General features: G+C 47.1%; 1 protein-coding gene across 1 annotated transcript in view; it reads left to right on the plus strand.

Moving 5' to 3' along the window:
• LOC134350825 (ezrin-like) overlaps positions 1–19,892 on the plus strand; it is a 97,450-nt gene that overhangs the window by 37,095 nt on the left and 40,463 nt on the right. Inside the window, exons 2-4 of the mRNA XM_063056578.1 lie at positions 7,444–7,527; positions 12,932–13,027; positions 19,156–19,430. Of these exons, the coding sequence (XP_062912648.1) occupies positions 7,444–7,527; positions 12,932–13,027; positions 19,156–19,430 (455 nt within the window). The remainder of the gene's footprint in view (positions 1–7,443; positions 7,528–12,931; positions 13,028–19,155; positions 19,431–19,892) is intronic.

Raw genomic sequence — 19,892 nt, forward strand, 5'->3', positions numbered from 1 at the left:
AACCTTTCTTTATGCCATTAACAAAGGGGTCTGTAGACTCCAGATTGGGAACACCTTCTGTAGTGGGTCTGTGTTAGATTTCCTCCAATACTCAGTGGGAACTTAAGGAGCAGATGTGTAGAGGAATTGCTTGTAGTTCAAAGTTAACAGTAAATTTATTACCAAAGTACATGTATGTCACCAGATAGAACCCTGTGATTCATTTTCTGGTGGGCATACTCAATAAATCCATAGAATAATAACCATAATAATCAATGAATGACCACACCAACTGGGACTACAACCTGTGAACAAAAGACAACAAACTGCAAATACAAAAATAAATAAATATTAATAATAATAAATAAACAAATATCGAGAGCCTGAGTTGAAGAGCCTTGAAAGTGAATCCATAGGTTCTGGGAACATTTCAGTGATGGAGCCAGTGAAATTGAGTGAAATTATCCCCTTCGATTCAGGAGCCTGATGGTTGAGGGGTAATAACTATTCCTGAATCTGGTGGTGTATAATTGTAAGTACAGTAGTGTTATAATTGGGAGATTTCAAATTCCCCTTATTGGCTGGGCCACTTAGAGTGTTAAGGGCCTAGGTGGCATGGAATGTGTCCAGCAAGATTTCCTGAGTCCCTATCAAGGGCCCTACTTGGGAGCTTGCAGTGTTGGACCTTCTCTTGGGGAATGAGACTGGGCAGCTAACTAAAGTGGCAGTCAGGGAGCACTTAAAAATACTTTGAACTTTGGCTCTCAAAGTCATAATTCTATTATTTTTAAGATAGTGATGGGAAAAGGTAGGACAGAATTGCAGTTTAGGGTCCTAAACTGGAGCTGGGTTAATTATGATTGAGTTAGTCCAGGTTTGGCAGGGGTTGATTTGGTGAGAGAGCAAGTGACTTTTGGTTTTTAAAACGAAGCTTTAAGAGAAAGCAGCATGGTCTATTTTGCTAATAGGTAAACCTGGCAAGTGTAGAGAGCCCTGGTTGGTTAAGAAAAAGAAGGAAGCATATATTAGGATTTGGAGTTTTGGATCAAGTACTGATTATAAAAGGATTTAGAATATTCTTAAAAGAGAAATCAGGGATAAGTGAGGGTATAAAATGAATCTGCCAGGTAAGGTCTAAGAAAATCCCTAGAGCTTCTATAGTAAGAGTGATAGAAGTGGACAGGGATCTCCCCTTCAAAATCAGTAGGGCCATTTCTGTCTTGAGCTGCAGGCAATGATTGAGATACACTGAGGAAAAAGAATATCATGGCTGTTGAAGAGATGAGGGGAATAAGTGGGTATGTTTTGGATGACGTTCACATTTTGGGGGTGGGGTGGGGGAGGTATTTGCAGTCTTTAGAGTGTATTGATGTGGGTAAATCCCTGGGGCCTGAATGAGTGTATCCCCAAGCTTTGCGAGAGGCACAAGAGGGAATTTGTTTTTATTTATTTAGAGAGACATTGCGGAAAACTTCTTCGGCCCAACGAGCTGCGCCTCCCAGCATGAGACCTATTTAACCCTAGCCTAGTCACAGGACAGCTTCCAATGGCCAGTTGACACACTGTATTAACCAGTACAGAGGAAACTGGAGCACCCGGAGGAAACCCACGCACTCACGGGAAGGACGTACAAATTGCTTACAGACAGCGTCAGAATTGAACTCCAAACCCCGACGCCCCAAGCTGTAAAAACATCATGCTAATTGTGGCAACATACATCAAAGTTGCTGGTGAACGCAGCAGGCCAGGCAGCATCTATAGGAAGAGGCGCAGTCGACGTTTCAGGCCGAGACAGGAGGGGGAGGGATGGAGCCGAGAGCTGGACAGGTGATAGGCAAAAGGGGATACGAGAGGATCATGGGACAGGAAGTCCGGGAAGAAAGACGGGGGGGGGGTGACCCAGAGGATGGGCAAGAGGTATATTCAGAGGGACAGAGTGAGAGAAAGAATGTGTGCATAAAAAAGAGTAACAGATGGGGTACGAGGGTCTTCTCCTATCATTTTGCATCTCCCCCTCCCCCTCCAGCTTTCAAATCCCTTACTCACTCTTCCTTCAGTTAGTCCTGACGAAGGGTCTCGGCCTGAAACGTCGACTGCGCCTCTTCCTATATTAGCTGCCTGGCCTGCTGCGTTCACCAGCAACTTTGATGTATGTTGCTTGAATTTCCAGCATCTGCAGAATTCCTGTTGTTTATGCTAATTGTGGAGATGTTTGCATCATTGTTAGCCACTTGTGAAGTTCCCAAAGACTGGAGGGCAGCTGTCACTTTTCTGTTGTTTGAAAAGGGTAGCAAGGGCAAACGAGGCAACTGTCAGAGGTGCAGAAATTACTGGAGGGAATGCTGAGGGACAGAATCTGCCAGCATTTGGATAGACAGAGTTCGATTAGGATGAGTCAGCATGGCTTTGTGTGTTGGAAGTCATGCTTGACAAACCTTTTGAGAGTTTTTGAAGAAGTGACCCAAAAGGTAAATGATGGTAGGGCAGGGTATGGTGTTTATTTGGGCTTTGATAAGGTTAGGTCCCATGGAATGCAGGGTGAGCTAGTCAGATGGATTCAAAACTGGCTTGGAGGCAGGAAACAGAATGGTGGTTCAAACTTGTTTCTCGGAATGGAGGCTGGTGACTAATGGTGTGCTGCAGGGGTTGGCGTTAGGGCCCCTATTGTTCATTATTTATATAAATGATTCGGTTGTGATGCACAAGGCTTAATCAATAAGTTTGCAGATGACACAAAATTAGGTGTCATTGATGGTGAAGAAGGTGATGGTAGAACAGGGATCTTGATCAGTTAGAGAAGCGGACAGAGGAGTGGCAAATGGATTTCAATACAGGTAACTGCTTGGTGATGCATTTTGGAAAGTCTAGGACGTGCTATGAATAGTAAGTCACAGGGAGTGTAATGGAACTCATTTTGGCTCAGAATACTCCCTATCACAATTTTAAAAAGCTTCCAGTTTACCAGATATCCCTTAATCTGCTAACATCCTTTTCCAATCTCGCTTTGTAATGCCATCAGTTAAAGACCAGCCCTACTGTATTCCATGGCAATCTTGAAGTCCAAAGATCCCTCAGAGTTGCTGTGTTGATAGGGTGGTTAAGAAGGTGTATAGTGTGTTGACCTTCATTAGTTGAGAGATTAAGCTCAAGAGCCTCGAGGTAATGTTACAACTCAATAAAACTCTGGTTAGGCCACATTTGGAATATTGTATTCAGTTTTGGTCATCTCATTATAGGAAGGGCGTGGAAGCTTTAGGGAGGATGCAGTGGAGATTTACCAGGATTCTGCCTGAACTAGAGAGCATGTCTGATAAAGATAAGTTGAGTGAGCTATGGTGTTTCTGTTTGGAGTGAAGGGGGATGAGAGGTGATTTGATAAGAAATGTACAAGGTGATAAGGGGCATAGATAGAGTGGACAGCCGGAGACTTTTTCCCAGGACAGAAATGGCTTATTCAAGGAGGGCATGATTTAAGGTGATTGGAGGAAAGTATGGTGGGGGGGGGGGACATCAGAGGCAAGTTTTTTACACACTCTGTGTTGGCTGTGTGGAATATCCTGCGGGGGTGGTAGTAGAGGCCGATACATTAGGAACATTTAAGAAACTCTTAGGCACGTGGTTGATAACAAAAATGAAGGGTTATGTAGAAGGGAAGGATTAGATCGATTGTAAAATCGGTTAAAAGGTCGGCACAACATCGTGGGCCGAAGGGCCTGTACTGTGCTATAACTTTGTGTTCTGATAGAATAATAGTCACTGGTCCCAAAATGCTCCCCCACTGACCTGTCAACCACTTGCCCAGCCTCATTTTCTCTGAGGTGGTCAAGAGTAGTCCCTTCTCTAGCCGGCTCATGTATGTAGATCCCAAAGCTTTGCCGGACACACGAAACAGGTTCTGCCTAGACTAATTCCTTAGCACTAAGGCAGTCCTGGTCAATGCTAGGGAAGCTAAAATTCCTGTTACTACAGCCCCAATCTACACCCGTCTGCAATTTCCCTTCGTATGTACTCTGATTCCTGTTGACTGGTGGGACTGGGGTGGCGGTGTGTACGATCCCACCAAAAAGATCACTTTTTTATTTCTAAGTTATATACATATGGCTTTGCTGGGCTTGGCGCCCTGCGACGACCTCTCCAGGTGCTGCTGTAATGTTCTCCCTTACCTGGTGCATATAACCCTCCTCTCTTACCTCCACCTCTGTCAAAGTCAAAGTTTATTATCAAAGCAGATGTCGGTTTCTGTACACTGCCTTGAGATTTATTTGCTTGCAGGCATTTACTGGAAGATGAAGAAATGTGGTAGAATTTATGAAAAACTATACATAAAGGCTGACAAACGCTCAGTGTGAAAAAGATGACAGATTGTACAACTAAAAATAAAATAAATAATACTGAGAACATCAGTTGTAGAGTCCCTGAAAGTGAGTTTGTTGCTTGTGAAATCAGTTCAGAGTTGAGAGCCTGGTGGATGAAGGGTAATAACTGTTCCTGAACCTGCTAGTGTGGGACCTGTGCCTACTGCCTGAAGAGGAGAACATGGCCTCGGTGTTGGGAGCCCTTGATGATGGACACTTCTTGTAAACGTGCTCAGTGGTGGGGCGAGCTTTGTCCGTGATGGACTGGAAGCATTGATAGCCGAGAACATCAAGCTGCCAGTCATGTCCATCCCTCAACCCCATTTCCGTAATGTATAATATCACAATCCCGAGTGCTGAATCCATGCTCTGAATTCATCTGCCTTACTTGTGAGGTTTTGATTTGAATTAAGATAAATGCACTTTAGCCTTGCAGACCGTCCATGTGCTCCCTCCTACCCCTGTCTATCTTGCAGTGTTACTCTGCACGTCTGCTTCAACTTTCTCATCTGATCGAACATAGAACAATACGTTACAGGAGCAGGCTCTTTGGCCGACAATGTCATGCCAAACCAGCTAAAAAGTAAAGCAAAATCCTCCCCCCCCGCAAAAAAAAATCTCTCCTACATACACAGTGTCCATTTAGTCTTATTTGGTTCCTGCCAGGCTCATTTTAAACCCTCCCAGGTAGCTTTGAAAAATCTCCCTGCTAGGAAATCGGTACCACTGCACCCCACTGACAACTCTTGTCTTGTAGAGGTCACCCCTGCCTCTGAAGGGATCTCGCTGATCCAAGGGGCTGAAACTTTTGTTTGCCCAGCCCTCTTATGCCTACCCTCGCCAACACCTACCTCTGGATAGATTATCTGGACAAGCGCCCTGAGAGGAACGGAAACCTGCTTCACCGTTTAACAGCCATACTGCAGATCGCACTTTAGCCTGAATTCCACACTCATGTCTATCCTGTGGCAATCAAAATCAGTCCTGCTTGGACCGAGATGTCAACTGTACTCTTTTCCATTGATGCTGCCTGGCCTGCTGAGTTCCTCCAGCATTGTGTGTGTGTGTGTGTGTTAAATTAAAAAGTAGCGCAAAAAGAGGGGGAAAAAAGTAGTGAGGCATTCTTCATGGGTTCAGTGTCCATTCAGAGATCTGCTGGCAGAGAGGAAGGAGCTGTTGCTGAATTGTGTGTGTGCCTTCAGGCTCCTGTGTCTCCTCCCTGATGGTAGCAAGGAGAAGAGGGCATGTCCTGGGTGATGGGGGTCCTTCATGCTGGATGCCCCCTTTTCGAGGCATCGCCTTTTAAAGGCTATTTATCTGTCCCTGCCACAAAAGCATTCCACTCTGGTCATTCGCCATTCATTCTCTGGTCCTTGAGGAAGAGAATTCCAAGGACTTGCTATCTGTCTTAACCCCTTACATTGCTACCAGTGACCTCTGATTCTGTGAGCTACCCTCCCCAATATACTTCATTTGTCCCCTCTCATTGTACTAAACTCCAGCAGCAAAGTTGAGCCTCCCCACTCTTCAATCATAAAATAACCTGTCCATCCCAGGTATTAGGTAAACCTTTGAACTCTTTCTCATGTATCAACATCCTTCCTTAAATAAGGAGACCAACTGTTACCAGGAAGCAGGTTCAGGAGTTTGTTAAGTGAGGCAGGAGACACTGATTAACCGTTGATTTACAAACAGTAAAACATTCAACCAAATGGCTAAGCTGCCCTCAGTGACACAAACTACGATACTGAACACTTCAAACACAACAGGTACCTCATTTAGTCTCCCCAAGTTGCGCAGCTACAAAATTAAGCATTCAGCAAACAGACAGTTAGCAAAGAGTGCACGTGGACTGCCCTTTCCCAATGGTTCTCCAGCACTGGTCGTGACCTCAGTGTGAAGTTGAGCGCCTGGAGATCAAGGAAAGCCGCTGAGGCACCTGAGACTGGTCACCAATGCCGTGGCAACGCGGCAACCCATGGGAAAGAGCCGCTGCATCCTTCGAACGGGCCAATTGATAACAGGCCCAGCAGAAGTGGCATTCGATCGGCAAGTAAACTAACCCTTCATGTTACACCAACCTCCTGCACAGTGCTCAGGATATGGTCTCACTAACGACCTGTATAACTGAAACATAGAACAGGAACAGGCCACCCGGCCCACAATGCTCTGCCCAACCAATTACATTAGTAAGCATAATCTCCCTAATTCTGTGTTCAATTCCTCTGGCAGTAAACAATGCAGGGTTTCAGCCTGAAATGTCAAGAATTTCTTTGTCCCCACAGACACTGCTCGACCCGATGAGTTCCTTTGGAGCCCCAGATTCCAGCCTGGTTGTGTCTTCAGCAATAACACTGTGCCAGCTCTCCCACTCACTGATCCTACGTACCAGCCTTCAGTGAATCCTGCACTTGGACTCTCATCTCAGGGTTCTGCACTCTTTCACCACTAAGGTGATCTGCTACCAGCAAGAGCTGCTACGTAGATGGCTGCTTTATTTAGGTGTGGCACTTGAAAACTAAGGCTTGAAACTAACATGCTGCTGTATCGGATCAGGAAGGTGGGAAGTTGATGCTTTTCGGAGCTGGTTACATCCAGAGAATAGGTTTTGTCAGCAATGAAGACAAACACAGATAGTGTTTCACTTGGCCTCACAGGGTCCAGAATACCTGTTTCTGTATGAGAACTGACTGGTTCGCTCCACTAACATACCTGTCCCGTGGATTTTTCCTGCAGCTCTGACCCGTTGCTTGTTTGCTTTCGAATAGCCATTGATGAAGTGGCTTCGTCACAGTTTATCACCACAGCTGTCCTGCCTTGACCCTGCCCGCTCCCTTTTTATCCTCAGCATTCCTTCCTGTCCTTCTCTGTTCCCCAGTCCTGATGGAAGGGTTCTGACCTAAAGCATTAAATCTGTCCCTCTCTCCACAGATGCTGCCTGACCTGCTGAGCACTCTGTTTTTATTTCAGATTTCCAGCATCTGCTGTTTTTTAATTTTGTTATTTTGATTTGATCTCCGGAGGTCAGGTGAGCAAAGGCACTGTCAGTTTCAGTTGCGGCGGAGACCTTCGTGTCATTCATCTCACCCCCTGTCTCTGTTGCTTTCAGATCAATGTCCGTGTTACGACCATGGATGCAGAACTGGAATTTGCCATCCAGCCCAACACCACTGGCAAGCAGCTCTTTGACCAGGTGGGTCCCCAGCTCAGCGCGTGCCACCGATATCCCATTGGGAACGTTTTGTGCTTTGGGAGTGACACTTTAGGTCCTGTTGGGGATTTCCCGTCCCGTGGGGAGACGGGCAGCAATTTGCAGTTCAACATGAAGTGGAAAGTGAAGGTGGTGAACTTAAATTGAAACAAAAGTGTGTCAGAGGCCAAGTAGCAAGCAGTGTTCTGGGGAGGGGGAAGTGAGCAAGAGTTTTTGGAAATAATAGTCTGCAAACTTATTGTATTGTGCCAGGTGTAACCATATGGTGGAATGTATTTACAATAGTCTCTGTGTTCTTATTCGCATAATCAATATTAGCTTTGGAAGTACTTAACACAAGGGACAAGTGCTTGCCTCAGGTTTTTTTAAATTGAAGACTGTATAAAGAAGTAGAATTGAATTGCTGCAGGATATTTAGCTGGCCAAGTATGTTGGACTTTGAGATCAAGTGTAAAGAGACAGTACACTGTCAATGGCAGGACCTTTCACAGTGAATGATGAGCAGAGGGATCTTGGGCTCCAAAGTCCATAGTTCCCTGAAATAGCTACACCAGTTCATAGGTTGGCAAGTAAGGTGTTTGGCATGCGTTCCTCTATTGGTCAAAGCATTGTGTTCAAGAATCAGGAAATTGTACAGCAACTGTATCAGGAGCACATGAGACATAGGAGCAGAATGAGGCCATTCAGCCCATTGTGTCTTCTCTACCATTTCCCACTCAACCCCATTCTTCTACCGTCTCCCCGTAACCTTCCATGCCCTGACTCATCAAGAACCTGTCAACCTTAAAGGCACCCAGTGACCTGGCCCCCACGGCCACTTGTGGCATTAAATTCCACAGATTCACCACCCTCTGGCTAAAGAAATCCCTCCTCATCGCTCTTCTAAATGGACACTCCATTATTCTGAGGCTGTGCCCTCTGGACCTAGACTCCCCCACCAAAGGAAACAAAATCTTCACATCCACTCCATCCAGGCCTTTCAACATTCAGTAAGTTTCAACGAGATCCTCCCTCATCCTCCTAAATTGCAGTGAGTACAGAGCCAGAGCTTTCAGTTGCTGCTCATGTGATGCCCTTTGTACCCAGAATCATTCTCCTGAGCCTCCTCCAAACCCTCTCCAAAGTCAGCACATCCTTTCTTATAAACGAGAAAATCTGCAGATGCTGGAAATCCAAGCAACACACACAAAATGCTGCAGGAACTCAGCAGGCCAGGCAGCATCTATGGAAAAGAGTACAGTCGACGTTTTGGGCCGAGACCCTTTGGCAGGACACCTTTCTTTCACGAGGAACCCCATCTGGAGTATTGCATACAGCGCTGGTTGCCCATTATAGGAAGGTTGTGGAGCCCTTGCGGAGGGTGCAGAAGACGTTTACCAGGAAGCTGCCCGAATTAGACGGCGCGTGTCATAAGGTGTTGGACAAGCTTGGGTTCTTTTCTCTGGAGTGGCAGAGGGTTGAGGGGAGACCTGATGGAAGTCTATAAAATCTTGAGGGGCATAAACGGTCATCTGGTATGTTTTTCCCAGAGTCAAGATGCCAAATACAATAGGGCTTGCATTTAAAGTAGAGGGAGTAAGTTCAGAGGGGATGTGTGGGGCAAACTTTTTTTTAACACAGTGGTGAATGCACTACAAGGGATCATTGTGGTGGAGGCAAGTATAATAGAGGCATCTCATTTATTCTTAGATAGGCGCGTGAATACATGGAGAATGGAGGAACATTGTGCAGCCAGGAAGGATTAATTCAGTTAGGTGTTTAGTTACTAACTTTAAGAGTTCAGCTCTACATGGTGAGCCAAAGGTCCTGCTCCTGCTTCTGTGGTATTTGGGCTTTGGGAGGGGACGATCCCCTCTGAGCAGTTTACCCTGTGTTGATGGTGAGGCGCTGGCCTTGTGTCATCACCCAGCAGCCTCTGGCACAGCCACATTGCCCAAGTGCACTGCCAGTGGCTTGAACTGGTGTCTGCTCAACCACGGGCACGTTTACGTGCTTCACCAGATGCCAGAAAATCTGCCTGTTACTGCTGGGCAGACACTCAGTGCTGAATCGTTATCTCCAAAGGCTTGGCTGATTTTTTTTTCATGTAATTGAAACACTAATTGGACCTGAAATTAATGAAAGGCATTGCAGTGCTGTGTGTATGAGTTTGCTGCTCGGTTTTATAATCACACAGTGTCCCCAGATAATAGACCTTGTCTGTCTCCTTGCCTGTGTAATTGTGAGAAAGACGCTGGCTGAAGCAGTCTTAGTTACGAAGGGATTCAGGTCCTGATCTCACTTGGAAAAGTTCCAAGCTGGGGGATTGTAAACAGAACAAGGTTCTCACTCCACATATCCTTCCCAACCCCTATAAGCCCAGAGTTGCCAGGGGTAACTGCTGACAAGTTTTTTTCTGCCCACTCAAAGTATGCAGAATGTGTCTGTAAGTGGTGGCCTCACCACAGCGGTGAGGGCTGGTGCTGTTTTCTGATGAAGGTAGATGTCAGTCCCACCATTTGTGTCGGCGGAAGGCAGCCTCCCTTTTGTTACTGCCAAAGGAGGCAGCTCACGGTGGGAATGGATTGCAATAAAAGATGGGTGAAGTCCAAGGCTAGATCGGAGTGTCTGAGAAAATGGCAGGTGTTGTTAGAATCTGCCCCTCAAAGGAAACAATAAGGGGTGGCTGTCTCCCAGCGTTGTAAATCTGACCTCAGTCACTCTGCTTCCATTCTGATTAACTTAGTTCGTTACTCGGCCACATTTTGGCAACGGCTAACCTTCAATTAATTTGTTTTATACTTTATTAAACTGGAAATGATAAACATCAAGATGCCAGCAATGTTTATCGGTGGAATTCTCCCTTCTGATGATATTATGTTGTGATTTAGTAGGGGTGGGGCAGCCCTGTGGTTTGGATAGGTCCCTGTCTGTGTGTGGGGCGATATCGTTCTGCTGAACAAATTACTGCGTGTGTCAGGCCAGGCGGGTTGTTTACCTCACTCACTGAAGGTAACCTTTGCCCAACACAGTTTATGGCTTTGATTGGATATCCCTGGTGATCTGTCATGTACAAGTTGGGGCTGAGGCATCTGAGAGAGAGGATTGAGCAGATCTCATTTTCTCACACCCCACCCACCCGCCCAATCAAATCGCACCGAGCGGGTAGTGTTGATGTAGTATTTTGGTGGATGGTCTGAGGTGTTGACTCTCTCCATAGATGCTGGCTGATCTCCCAAGTGTTTCCAGCATTTTCCCGTTTGATTTCATTAGGTCCGGTTGTTGTGAAGCCAAATATAAATCTCCCCCTTACTGGGACAGTGTTCCCTGACTCTGGCTGTCACAGAGAGCGATCCAAACCAGAGGACTGTCCCTCTGAGCACAGGTCTACAACTGGACTAGATGTACGAGGTCTGGGAACACAGGTCCATAATTGATTGAAAGTGGCGTCACAGTTGAGAGGGTTGTAAAGAAATCTTTTGGCACAATGGCCTTCATTCATCAAAGTATTGAGTGCAGAAAATGGGATGTTACGTTAAAGTTGTATAAGACATTGGTGAGGTCTAATTTGGAGTATTATGTGCAGTTTTGGTCACCTACCTACAGGGAAGATGTAAATGAGGTTGAAAGAGTCCAGAGAAAATTTACAAGGATGTTGCTGGGTCTGGAGGACCTGAGTTATAAGGAAAGATCGAATAGGTTAGGAATTTATTTCTTGAAATGTAGAAGATTGAGAAGAGATTGAATAGAGGCATACAAAATTATGAGGAGTATAGTTGGAGTAAATGGTAGGGGGATGGAGAGCTATGGTCGGTGCAGATCGATGGGAGTAGGTGGTTTAAATGGTTTGGCACAGACTAGATGGGCCAAAGGGCCTGTTTGCGTGTGCACTTTTTCTATGACTCTATGACGAGAAAGGAGACTGTTGGAAATAAACAAGGCTTTGCGTGTCTGGGAGGAGAGGATGACGTAATGTTTCGGATGGGGTAAGTGTAATGTGTTTTTTTTCCCTGATAATAAACTAACAAACAGCCAACAGAAATCTGCTTGTACATCATGTGTACATAAGTACAAGACCTAAATTTGCGCCACCTGTGTAGACCAGCTCTCTTGTATCAAACACTTAGTGTGCTAAAGCTACAAGTATGAGCCGCCAGACAAACTCAGCGAGTCAAGCAACATCCGTGGGGGCGGAGGGATTGTTGGTATTTCATTCGAAACCTTGCACCAGTGCCCGAAACGTCGACAATTCCTTTCACCACCAGCCTACCCCTGCAAATGCTGCTCGACCCATGAAGTTCTGTCAGCAGTTTTAGCTCCAGGTTCCAGCGTTTGAAGTCTCCTGTGTCTATTTTTTTTTAAATTTACTCCTCCGCTCCCTCTTCCTATGTTGTATATGCCTGAGTTGTATATTTTATAGAGGGCTTGTCCCATCTGGTAGCTGCGTTATTGTCTGGTGTTTGATCAACAGCTTTTCAGACTAATTGCCATTGTTCTAGATTTGAACATCTGAATTCCCTTTCGTTTAATGAAGGTTGCATGGGAAGCAATTTACTTCTGTTTTATTTCGAGACCCATGCAGAACAGGCACTTTGGGCCCAAAGGGTCACGCCACCCAGTGACTCACTAGCCCAGTCACAGGACAGTTCACACTGACCAATTAACCTACCAGCATGCGGAGGAAACCGGAACACCCGGAGGAGACCCACACGGTCATGGGGAAAATGCACAAGCTCCTTCAGACCGTGGCGGGAATTGAACTCCGGAACAGCCTGAGCTGTGGTAGCATCACGCTAACGTAGAATGCTCGCCTCTACCTTCTTATCATCAATTAGGAATGTAGCCTGGTCCTGTCAGCAATAACTACATCCCAAATTTTACTACTGGGGAGACACTTGGTTGCAATTTAGAACTTACAGAAGAGCCTTAGACAAAAATAACCAGTTTTTGAGAAAGTTCTGGTAAAACCTTAATGGGATTTATTACAAATGTCTTCCTCAACACTTAAAGGGGAGAGTCAAGTTCTGAACTGACAGGGAGCTGGTTTACAGGCAACACTACCTTGACAACCTGACGTGTTGATAGAGGACCTGCAATAACAGGCTGTCACTGCTCGCTTGTTGGTTATGACTTTTGCTTGCTCATCAGTGCTCAAGTGCTTCCTTTTTATGGAGTTTTGTTCGTTTAGTTTCTGTCAGCTAATTGCAGTTTGCAAAGGCCCTGCTGTCCCGTCATCCACCGAGCGTTCTCATCAATCCCTGGTCGAGAAGCTGGCTTCTGCCATCTTCCACTGACTCGTCTCCAGCTTCCTGTCACTTCCCAAATCACTTGCGGATCGAGAGGAATTCTGTGGGTGCCCATGTAGTCCTGTCAGTTTACTGTGAGAACTGGTCTGTTTATTCCGCAGGTGGTGAAAACGGTTGGGCTGCGAGAGGTCTGGTATTTTGGACTCCAGTACACTGACAACAAGGGGTATCTGAACTGGCTGAAGCTCGAAAAGAAGGTATGTGCATTGACATTGGAGATGTCCAGTCGACTCAAATGGTCCCCATCATTTCAGCAGTCGTTTGTCCAGGTTTTTATGAATGAAAGCGGGCAGCAGAAGCTGTTTTGTCTGCGTTTCCTCAATAGCATTCTGGGTGCGTTCCAGTGAAGTGTGAGAAAGGTACATGGCCATGTCAGGCCACTGCTGTGCGTGAGGGAGAATCCCACTGCTTCTGCTATCCATGTCATCTCTGTGATTGATGCGATACGTAACCTCCTTTCTTCTTCCACTGCTGATCTGATTTGCATTTGGAAGATTTGAAAGGATGGAATCCTATTTTCCGGTCTGCACGTGTAACGTTTCTTCCCCTCCTTATTTTCCCGGCTTCATTAGACGGCACTAATAAAATCCTTTTGTAATTCCCATCAAAATCCATTGCTTCTGAGCCCTCCATTAAATCCTTGTACAGCCACAACTTTCCCAGTCTCTTTATGTACTTGGTCGCAGGACCGTCCTAATAAGTACCTTCTCTCCCTCCGATGTTTTGACATCTGTTCAACTCAGAGCAAATTAATACTTGTTGATGCCTTTGCATAATATCCCCCCTTGTGTAGTCCGTCCATAAGCAGAAGGGATCCCATGTCTTTTTTCTCACTGGCTTTCTCAACACCATTCCTTCAGGTCCACTCCTCTGCATCATCAGACATATCTGAGAACTCTGGCTGCCTGCCCAAAGTGGACTTCAAAGCCACTCACTAAGAGAAGCAGGACAGTTGTCTTGTGCGTGAGGTCTTGCCCTCACTGTTCTCCCTGCAACTGAAAGGAAAATTCCTCCAGAATTTGGCCTAGTATCTTGGCCAAAGTCCAGCCCTCTATGTTATCTCTACACTCAGTGGCTGCTTTATCAGGTGCACCTGCTCGTTACTGCAAATATCTAATCAGCCAATCATATGGCAGCAACTCAATACATGAAAGCATGCCGACATGGTCAAGAGGTTGTTCAGACCAAACATCAGAATGGGGAACAAATATCATCTAAGTGACTTTGACTGTGGATTGATTATTGGTGCCAGACGGGGTGGTTAGAGCATCTCAGAAACTGCTGATCTCCTGGGATTTTCATGCACAACAGTCTCAAGAGTTTACAGAGAACGGTGGGAAAAACTGAAAAACATCCAGTGAGCAGCAGTTCTGTGGGTGAAAAAGCCTTGTAAATGAGAGAGGTCGGAGGAGAATGGCCAGACTGGTTCAAGCTGACAAGAAGGTGACAGTAACTCAAATAACCACGTGTTACAACAGTGGTTTGCAGAAGAGCATCTCTGAATGCACAACACATCAGAACTTGAAGCGGATGGGCTACAGCAGCAGAAGACCACGAACATACACTCAGTAGCCACTTTTTTAGGTATAGGAGGTTGCATTTTGGATGAGCCGGTCATTTTTTTCATAGATGTGAGGGTGCTCACCCTGTACAAGTTAGTAGCTGTAAATCCAACATTACAGGGCTGGTTACACTTTGGAAGTAGTCATGATCTTAATTGCTGTTGAACATCCTGCCATGTTGTGGGGAAGCCTAAGCCTTGAGTCAATCCCTGCTCCCAGCTGATGTTACCAGTCTGAAAACTGCAGCTACTGGAATCTGGAGCACCAACTTACAAACTTATTGTGTGGTAGTTTGTCAAGCAGCCCTTTGAGAGAACACATTGGTCGCACAACCACCAAAGAACCCAGTCAAGTCAGTCAAACACGAAGCACCTTTGATAAACATCCTGATGTTCATCCATTGTTGCCTGCTTTAGGTACCAGTTGCCCTGCTCCGGATGAAAGTCCGTCACTGGCTGGCAAGGTTTCTGCTTTCAGTCCGCTCCCTTTTTGTAAACAAGGGTGTGGTGTCCTTGTTCTCAGACACCCAGCTCATTGGCACCTCACAAACCAAAGGCTGCAGTTTGCTCCCTCCATCTCTCTCGTTGAATCGCCTGGCCCATCGGTTGGCTGAATGGTCTGTGTCCATACTGTATGAGGTAGATGGCGTCCCCTGCTTTTCCGGTTTGACAGCCGCCACCTGAGATGAGGATGGAGGAGGAGCACCTTGTATTCTGTCTGGGTGACCTTCCAATAAACAGCTCTCTCCCCCCCCCCACCCTCTCTTCCTCTGTCCTCCACTCTGACCTTTTACTTCTTCTCACCTACCTATCACCTTCCCCGGGTCCCTTCTTCCTTCCTTTTCTCCTATGGTACACTCTTCTCCCCTATCAGATTCTTTCTTCTCCAGCCCTTGACCTTTCTCACCCACCTGGCTTCCCCTGTCACCTTCCAGCTAGCCTCCCACCCCTCCCCTCACCTTTTTATTCTGTCACCTTCACCCTTCCCTTCCAGGAGAGACTCGACCTGAAATATCGATTGTTCATTCATTTCCACAGTTGCTGCCTGATCAGCTGAGCTCCTCCAGCATTTTGAGTGTGTTGCTCTGGGTTTCCAGCATCTGCAGACTTGCTTGTGTTTCTGATTTGTCACCTAAGTCTGTTTTTCATTTCCACGAACTGCCTCCTCCACAGTCACAGTGACAGCAGTGAAGTAGGACAAGTAAAAAGCACCTCCCATACCTGTGCCTCCTGTTGGCCTCCACGGGTCTGTTGCTTTACTCTTCTCCCTTTCTCACTTGATACCTGTTGAAGGTGTAGAGTTTGCTCTGATCTCGGCTCAGTGCTTTGTTGTTTTGTGAACGCTTTCATCCTGCACCAGTGGTACCTGGGAGTCCCCTTCCAGGGAGTGCCTGCTCTGGATTGCTTTTCACTGTCTGAAGTTGTTCATCCCCCACGGACATTTATTGATGTGAATTATTCTTTGTCCTGTCCCGTTTTTCTGGTGAACCTCAGGGCTGCTTTGCGGGTTGTTTCTGCCAGTGCTGTCAACCTGATGTGTGCCGGTCCCCGCTTCATTCCTCGGACTAAGTTCCCAGACTGAGCAATGCTTTCTCTTCCTTGAGCTGCAGCCCAGTTCTTGCTGGATTCGGAGACTGTAGGAGCCCACTCGCTCTGGGCTTGCTGCCTTCCTTCCTCGTGCTGGGTTCTCTGTGCTCTCTCCCTCCTTCACGTTCCCTACCTCGCCCACACCTCATTCCTCTGCACCAGCCTCGTGCCTCCTGTCCTGCTGTAGGTCGTGTTACATCCCTCCATCGCAGCACGCTTTCTGGGGCAGCCCCACGGTCATGAGCTGCTGTCGCAGGAAACCCACCTGCCCCGCCAGATTCCAATTTCAGCCCGTTGACTCCTGCACGGGAGAGCCCGGGACCCACACAGTGCTCGGGTGGGGGCAGGAGTGCACAGGGGGTTGACTGACACACAGGAAACTGATGTCTGTCTATGATCTGGTAAGAGCCTATCAAACCTATATTAATAATAGTAATAATAATTATTTATTCCAAGTGGTAAATTCTTTTGTTACAGCAGCAACATTTAAAAACACACTTAGGAGTGTGCAGACTTAACTAATAATTAAACACAGGATAATAGTATACCCAATAATAATGTACCAGTGTTCAATATTGTGCAATAATAATGTACAAAATACTAAAACATAGACTATTGTACGATGATGTGTATCCTGTTGTACAGAGATGAACTGTTGTATATGCTTATTGCATTTGGTAGGACAGTTTTTCTGTAACGATTCTTGCGACAGTGGAGCTGAATGATTCTGTTTGAAAGGGTAATCTGCTGCTTATTCCGTCGGTCATGGAGAGAATGTGCCAGATTGTCCATAATGGATAACAGTTTGTTTAGTGGCCTCCTCTCCACTACTAATTCAAAAGAGTCTGGGTTGTAGCCAAAGACAGATCCAGCCCTTTATTACTAGCTCTTAGAACAATCCCATTAATCTCATTCTCCCACTTTGGTCCCTGTAATCTGTTGTTTTCTCCCCCATGTCCTCACTAGCTCCACCCCCGCCCCAGATTCCACCAGTCACCCGCACACTAGGGGCAATTGAGTTCGTGAGTTACTGCCCATTACGCCGTTGGAGTTTAGGGCAGCAGTGAAGGTCTGCTGACGCAGGGTTTCCTCCATCGCTTTTCACCACTATCAGTCACTCAAGTCCCGGGTGGAGACTCAGGAATACCATTGCTCTCCAATGTACAAGAATTCTTTATTGCTGTTTCTGTAACCATTTTGTTTCACCAGTCGGGGTTGTTAGCCCTGAGCTGAACCCCCGAACCTGGAGGACCGGTTGACCACTCTTAGTCTGGCCTCTACCCTTTGACCTGTTTGGCACAGGTGACCCTACCAAGAACCAAAGCATAAAGCCCTGACTCCAGCCAGCTCAGCTTTCTGGGTCATTGAGGCTCACAAGCCACCAAACTACGACGATGTTGTGGTCCTCTTGGAGATAGGGGGAATTCCTAGTGGCCAGTTAACCTACTGACTCGCAACACACATAAAAGTCGCTGGTGAACGCAGCAGGCCAGGCAGCATCTCTAGGAAGAGGTGCAGTCGACGTTTCAGGCCAAGACCCTTCGTCAGGACTACTGACTCGCGTGTCTTTGGGATATGGAGTGGGTGGGGACCAGACCATCCAAAGGAAACTCACACAGTCGTAGGGAGAGCCTGCAAACTCCACACAGAGAGCACCAGTCGTCAGGGTTGAACTGGTGCACTGAAGCTGTACCCCTGCTGGCCACTGGGACCACACTCGCATACAGCAGGAATTCCTGTCAGTCCCATTCCTCCCTCCTTCCTTCCCAGCAAGGATTCTCCCTCTTACAAGCACCTCCAATTCCTCTCTGATTCTGCTGGTCACCCACACTGAGGGGTAATTGACTTGCCAGTGGTCCTTGGGATCTGGGAGGAGAAGGGAGCACACAGTCCCAGGGAGAGCATGCAAACTCCACACAGAGAGCACCAGAGGTCAGGAGGGAATATGGACGACTGGAGGTGTGAGGCACCATCCCTCCCAGCTGTGCCCTGGCGCTGTGGTGTTTGATACAAAATGGTGCAGTCTGGCTGGAGCATGAAGCAGGTGATCAGTGGTGAGGGGCTGCAGAGTTCTGAGATGCTGAGGGAACGGGCTCGGATGTGTGGGATGCAGGTACAGCACGTAGTTTGGAAAGCAGAAAACAGAAAGCTATTGTTCCTCTCTCTTTGAAACTGAATCCAACAGCATGAAGGTCAGCCTTCATTGAGCACTACACAGAAACAGGCCCTTCAGCCCATCTAGTCCATGCCAAATTATTATTCTGCCAAGTTCCATCGACCTGCGCCCTGACCATGGCCCTCCATACTCTTCACATCCATGTGCCTATCCAAATTTCTCTTAAACGTTACAATTGAACCCACATCCACCAGTTCCTCTGGCAGCTCATTCCACCCTCTCACCACCCCCTGAAGAAGTTCTCACTCAAGTGAGGAGCAATCTGATTGGACACCTTTTAAGGGAAACAGCAGACCTCCCACTTGTGACAGAGATGCAGCAGTTCTGAGGTGATCAGAGGGAGCTAAAGCCCAATCTTTGCCAATGAGGCGAGACGCACCGAAAGGTTATCCAGTGCTGTTTGCCTGCTGTTTGACCGTGTGGGCTGGAGTTCAGCGAGAAGATTAATCAGCAAAGTGGAAACATCCAGAAAGGGCAATAAACAATCTGCTGGAGGAACTTGGTGGGTTGAGCTGCATCTATGGGGTGGGGGGAGGGGAGCAATTTGTCAATGTTTCAGGTCCAAGCCCCATATCAGGACTCGGATAGGAGAGGGAGTGTCGAGAAAGGATTCTGAGGTGATTGGTGGACTGAGGAGGTGATAGATAGGGGAGGGGAGTAGGGATGCAGTTATTTCTCACAAATTCACTCTCTTCCCAACCACCGGTATCACCTCCTCACTCACTGTTCACGTGGCTTCTGGTCCAAACTCTGTCCCGTCGGGCTTGGGGTTACGTGGGATTTTTATGGGCTGAGAGTTGGTCGAATTCCAGAAAACTGAGCTAACGATTAACTGGTAACAAAAGTTGGGCCATTATGCTGGTACATTTTAATCTTGCATTTGTCTTGTTTAACATGGGATTAGTTAATCCAGAGGGGAGTTGATCCTCTGTGGAAAAGTTTAGCTTCTGGTTAAAGGAATGTTGTACAGCCGTTACATGACTGGGGTGTTTCTCTGCCAGGTATCCCAGCAAGACTTAAAGAAGGAGAGTCCGGTCCAGTTCAAGTTCCGCATCAAGTTCTTCCCTGAGGACGTGTCTGAGGAGCTGATCCAGGAGATCACTCAGAAGCTCTTCTTCCTTCAGGTGAAGGAAAACATTCTTTCTGATGAGGTCTACTGTCCTCCCGAGACAGCCGTGCTCCTCGCCTCCTACGCCGTGCAGGCAAAGTTCGGAGACTTCAACTTGGAATCGCACAAGGCCGGCTACCTGACATCCGATCGGCTGCTCCCACAGCGGTAGGTGCAGTGTGGCAACACCATTGAGCTGGGGTTTAGGACATTGTTACCCTAGGGAAGGACTGTTTCTCCCACCCGAGCAGCTCTGCTTCTCAACAAGGAACGCCCTGGGGGTAACCGGGGTGAGGAACGGACAGGGAAGATGTCCCAGATAGGGTGTTTCACTGGATCCTGGGCCAGGGGATTCAGATTGACAATGGTGAGAAATGCCTTCACTCTAGTGGCACCTAGGGCAGACTGCCAGCGCCAGTCTACATCAGTCAGGGTGTTGACTACAGGAGTTATGACGCTATCCTGCAGTTGTACAAGACGTTGACGAAGCCACCGTTTCCAGTTTAGGCCACCCTGGTATTAGGAAAGGCTTCATTAAGCTGGAAAGAGTGCAGAGGAGATTGACTCGAGTTTTCGGGAGCAGTTGGGTAGGGTAGGGCAAGGAATGGTTGAGATGATCCCAGGGGATCA

This window comes from Mobula hypostoma, chromosome 8, assembly GCF_963921235.1.
Source record: "Mobula hypostoma chromosome 8, sMobHyp1.1, whole genome shotgun sequence".
Taxonomy (NCBI): domain Eukaryota; kingdom Metazoa; phylum Chordata; class Chondrichthyes; order Myliobatiformes; family Myliobatidae; genus Mobula; species Mobula hypostoma.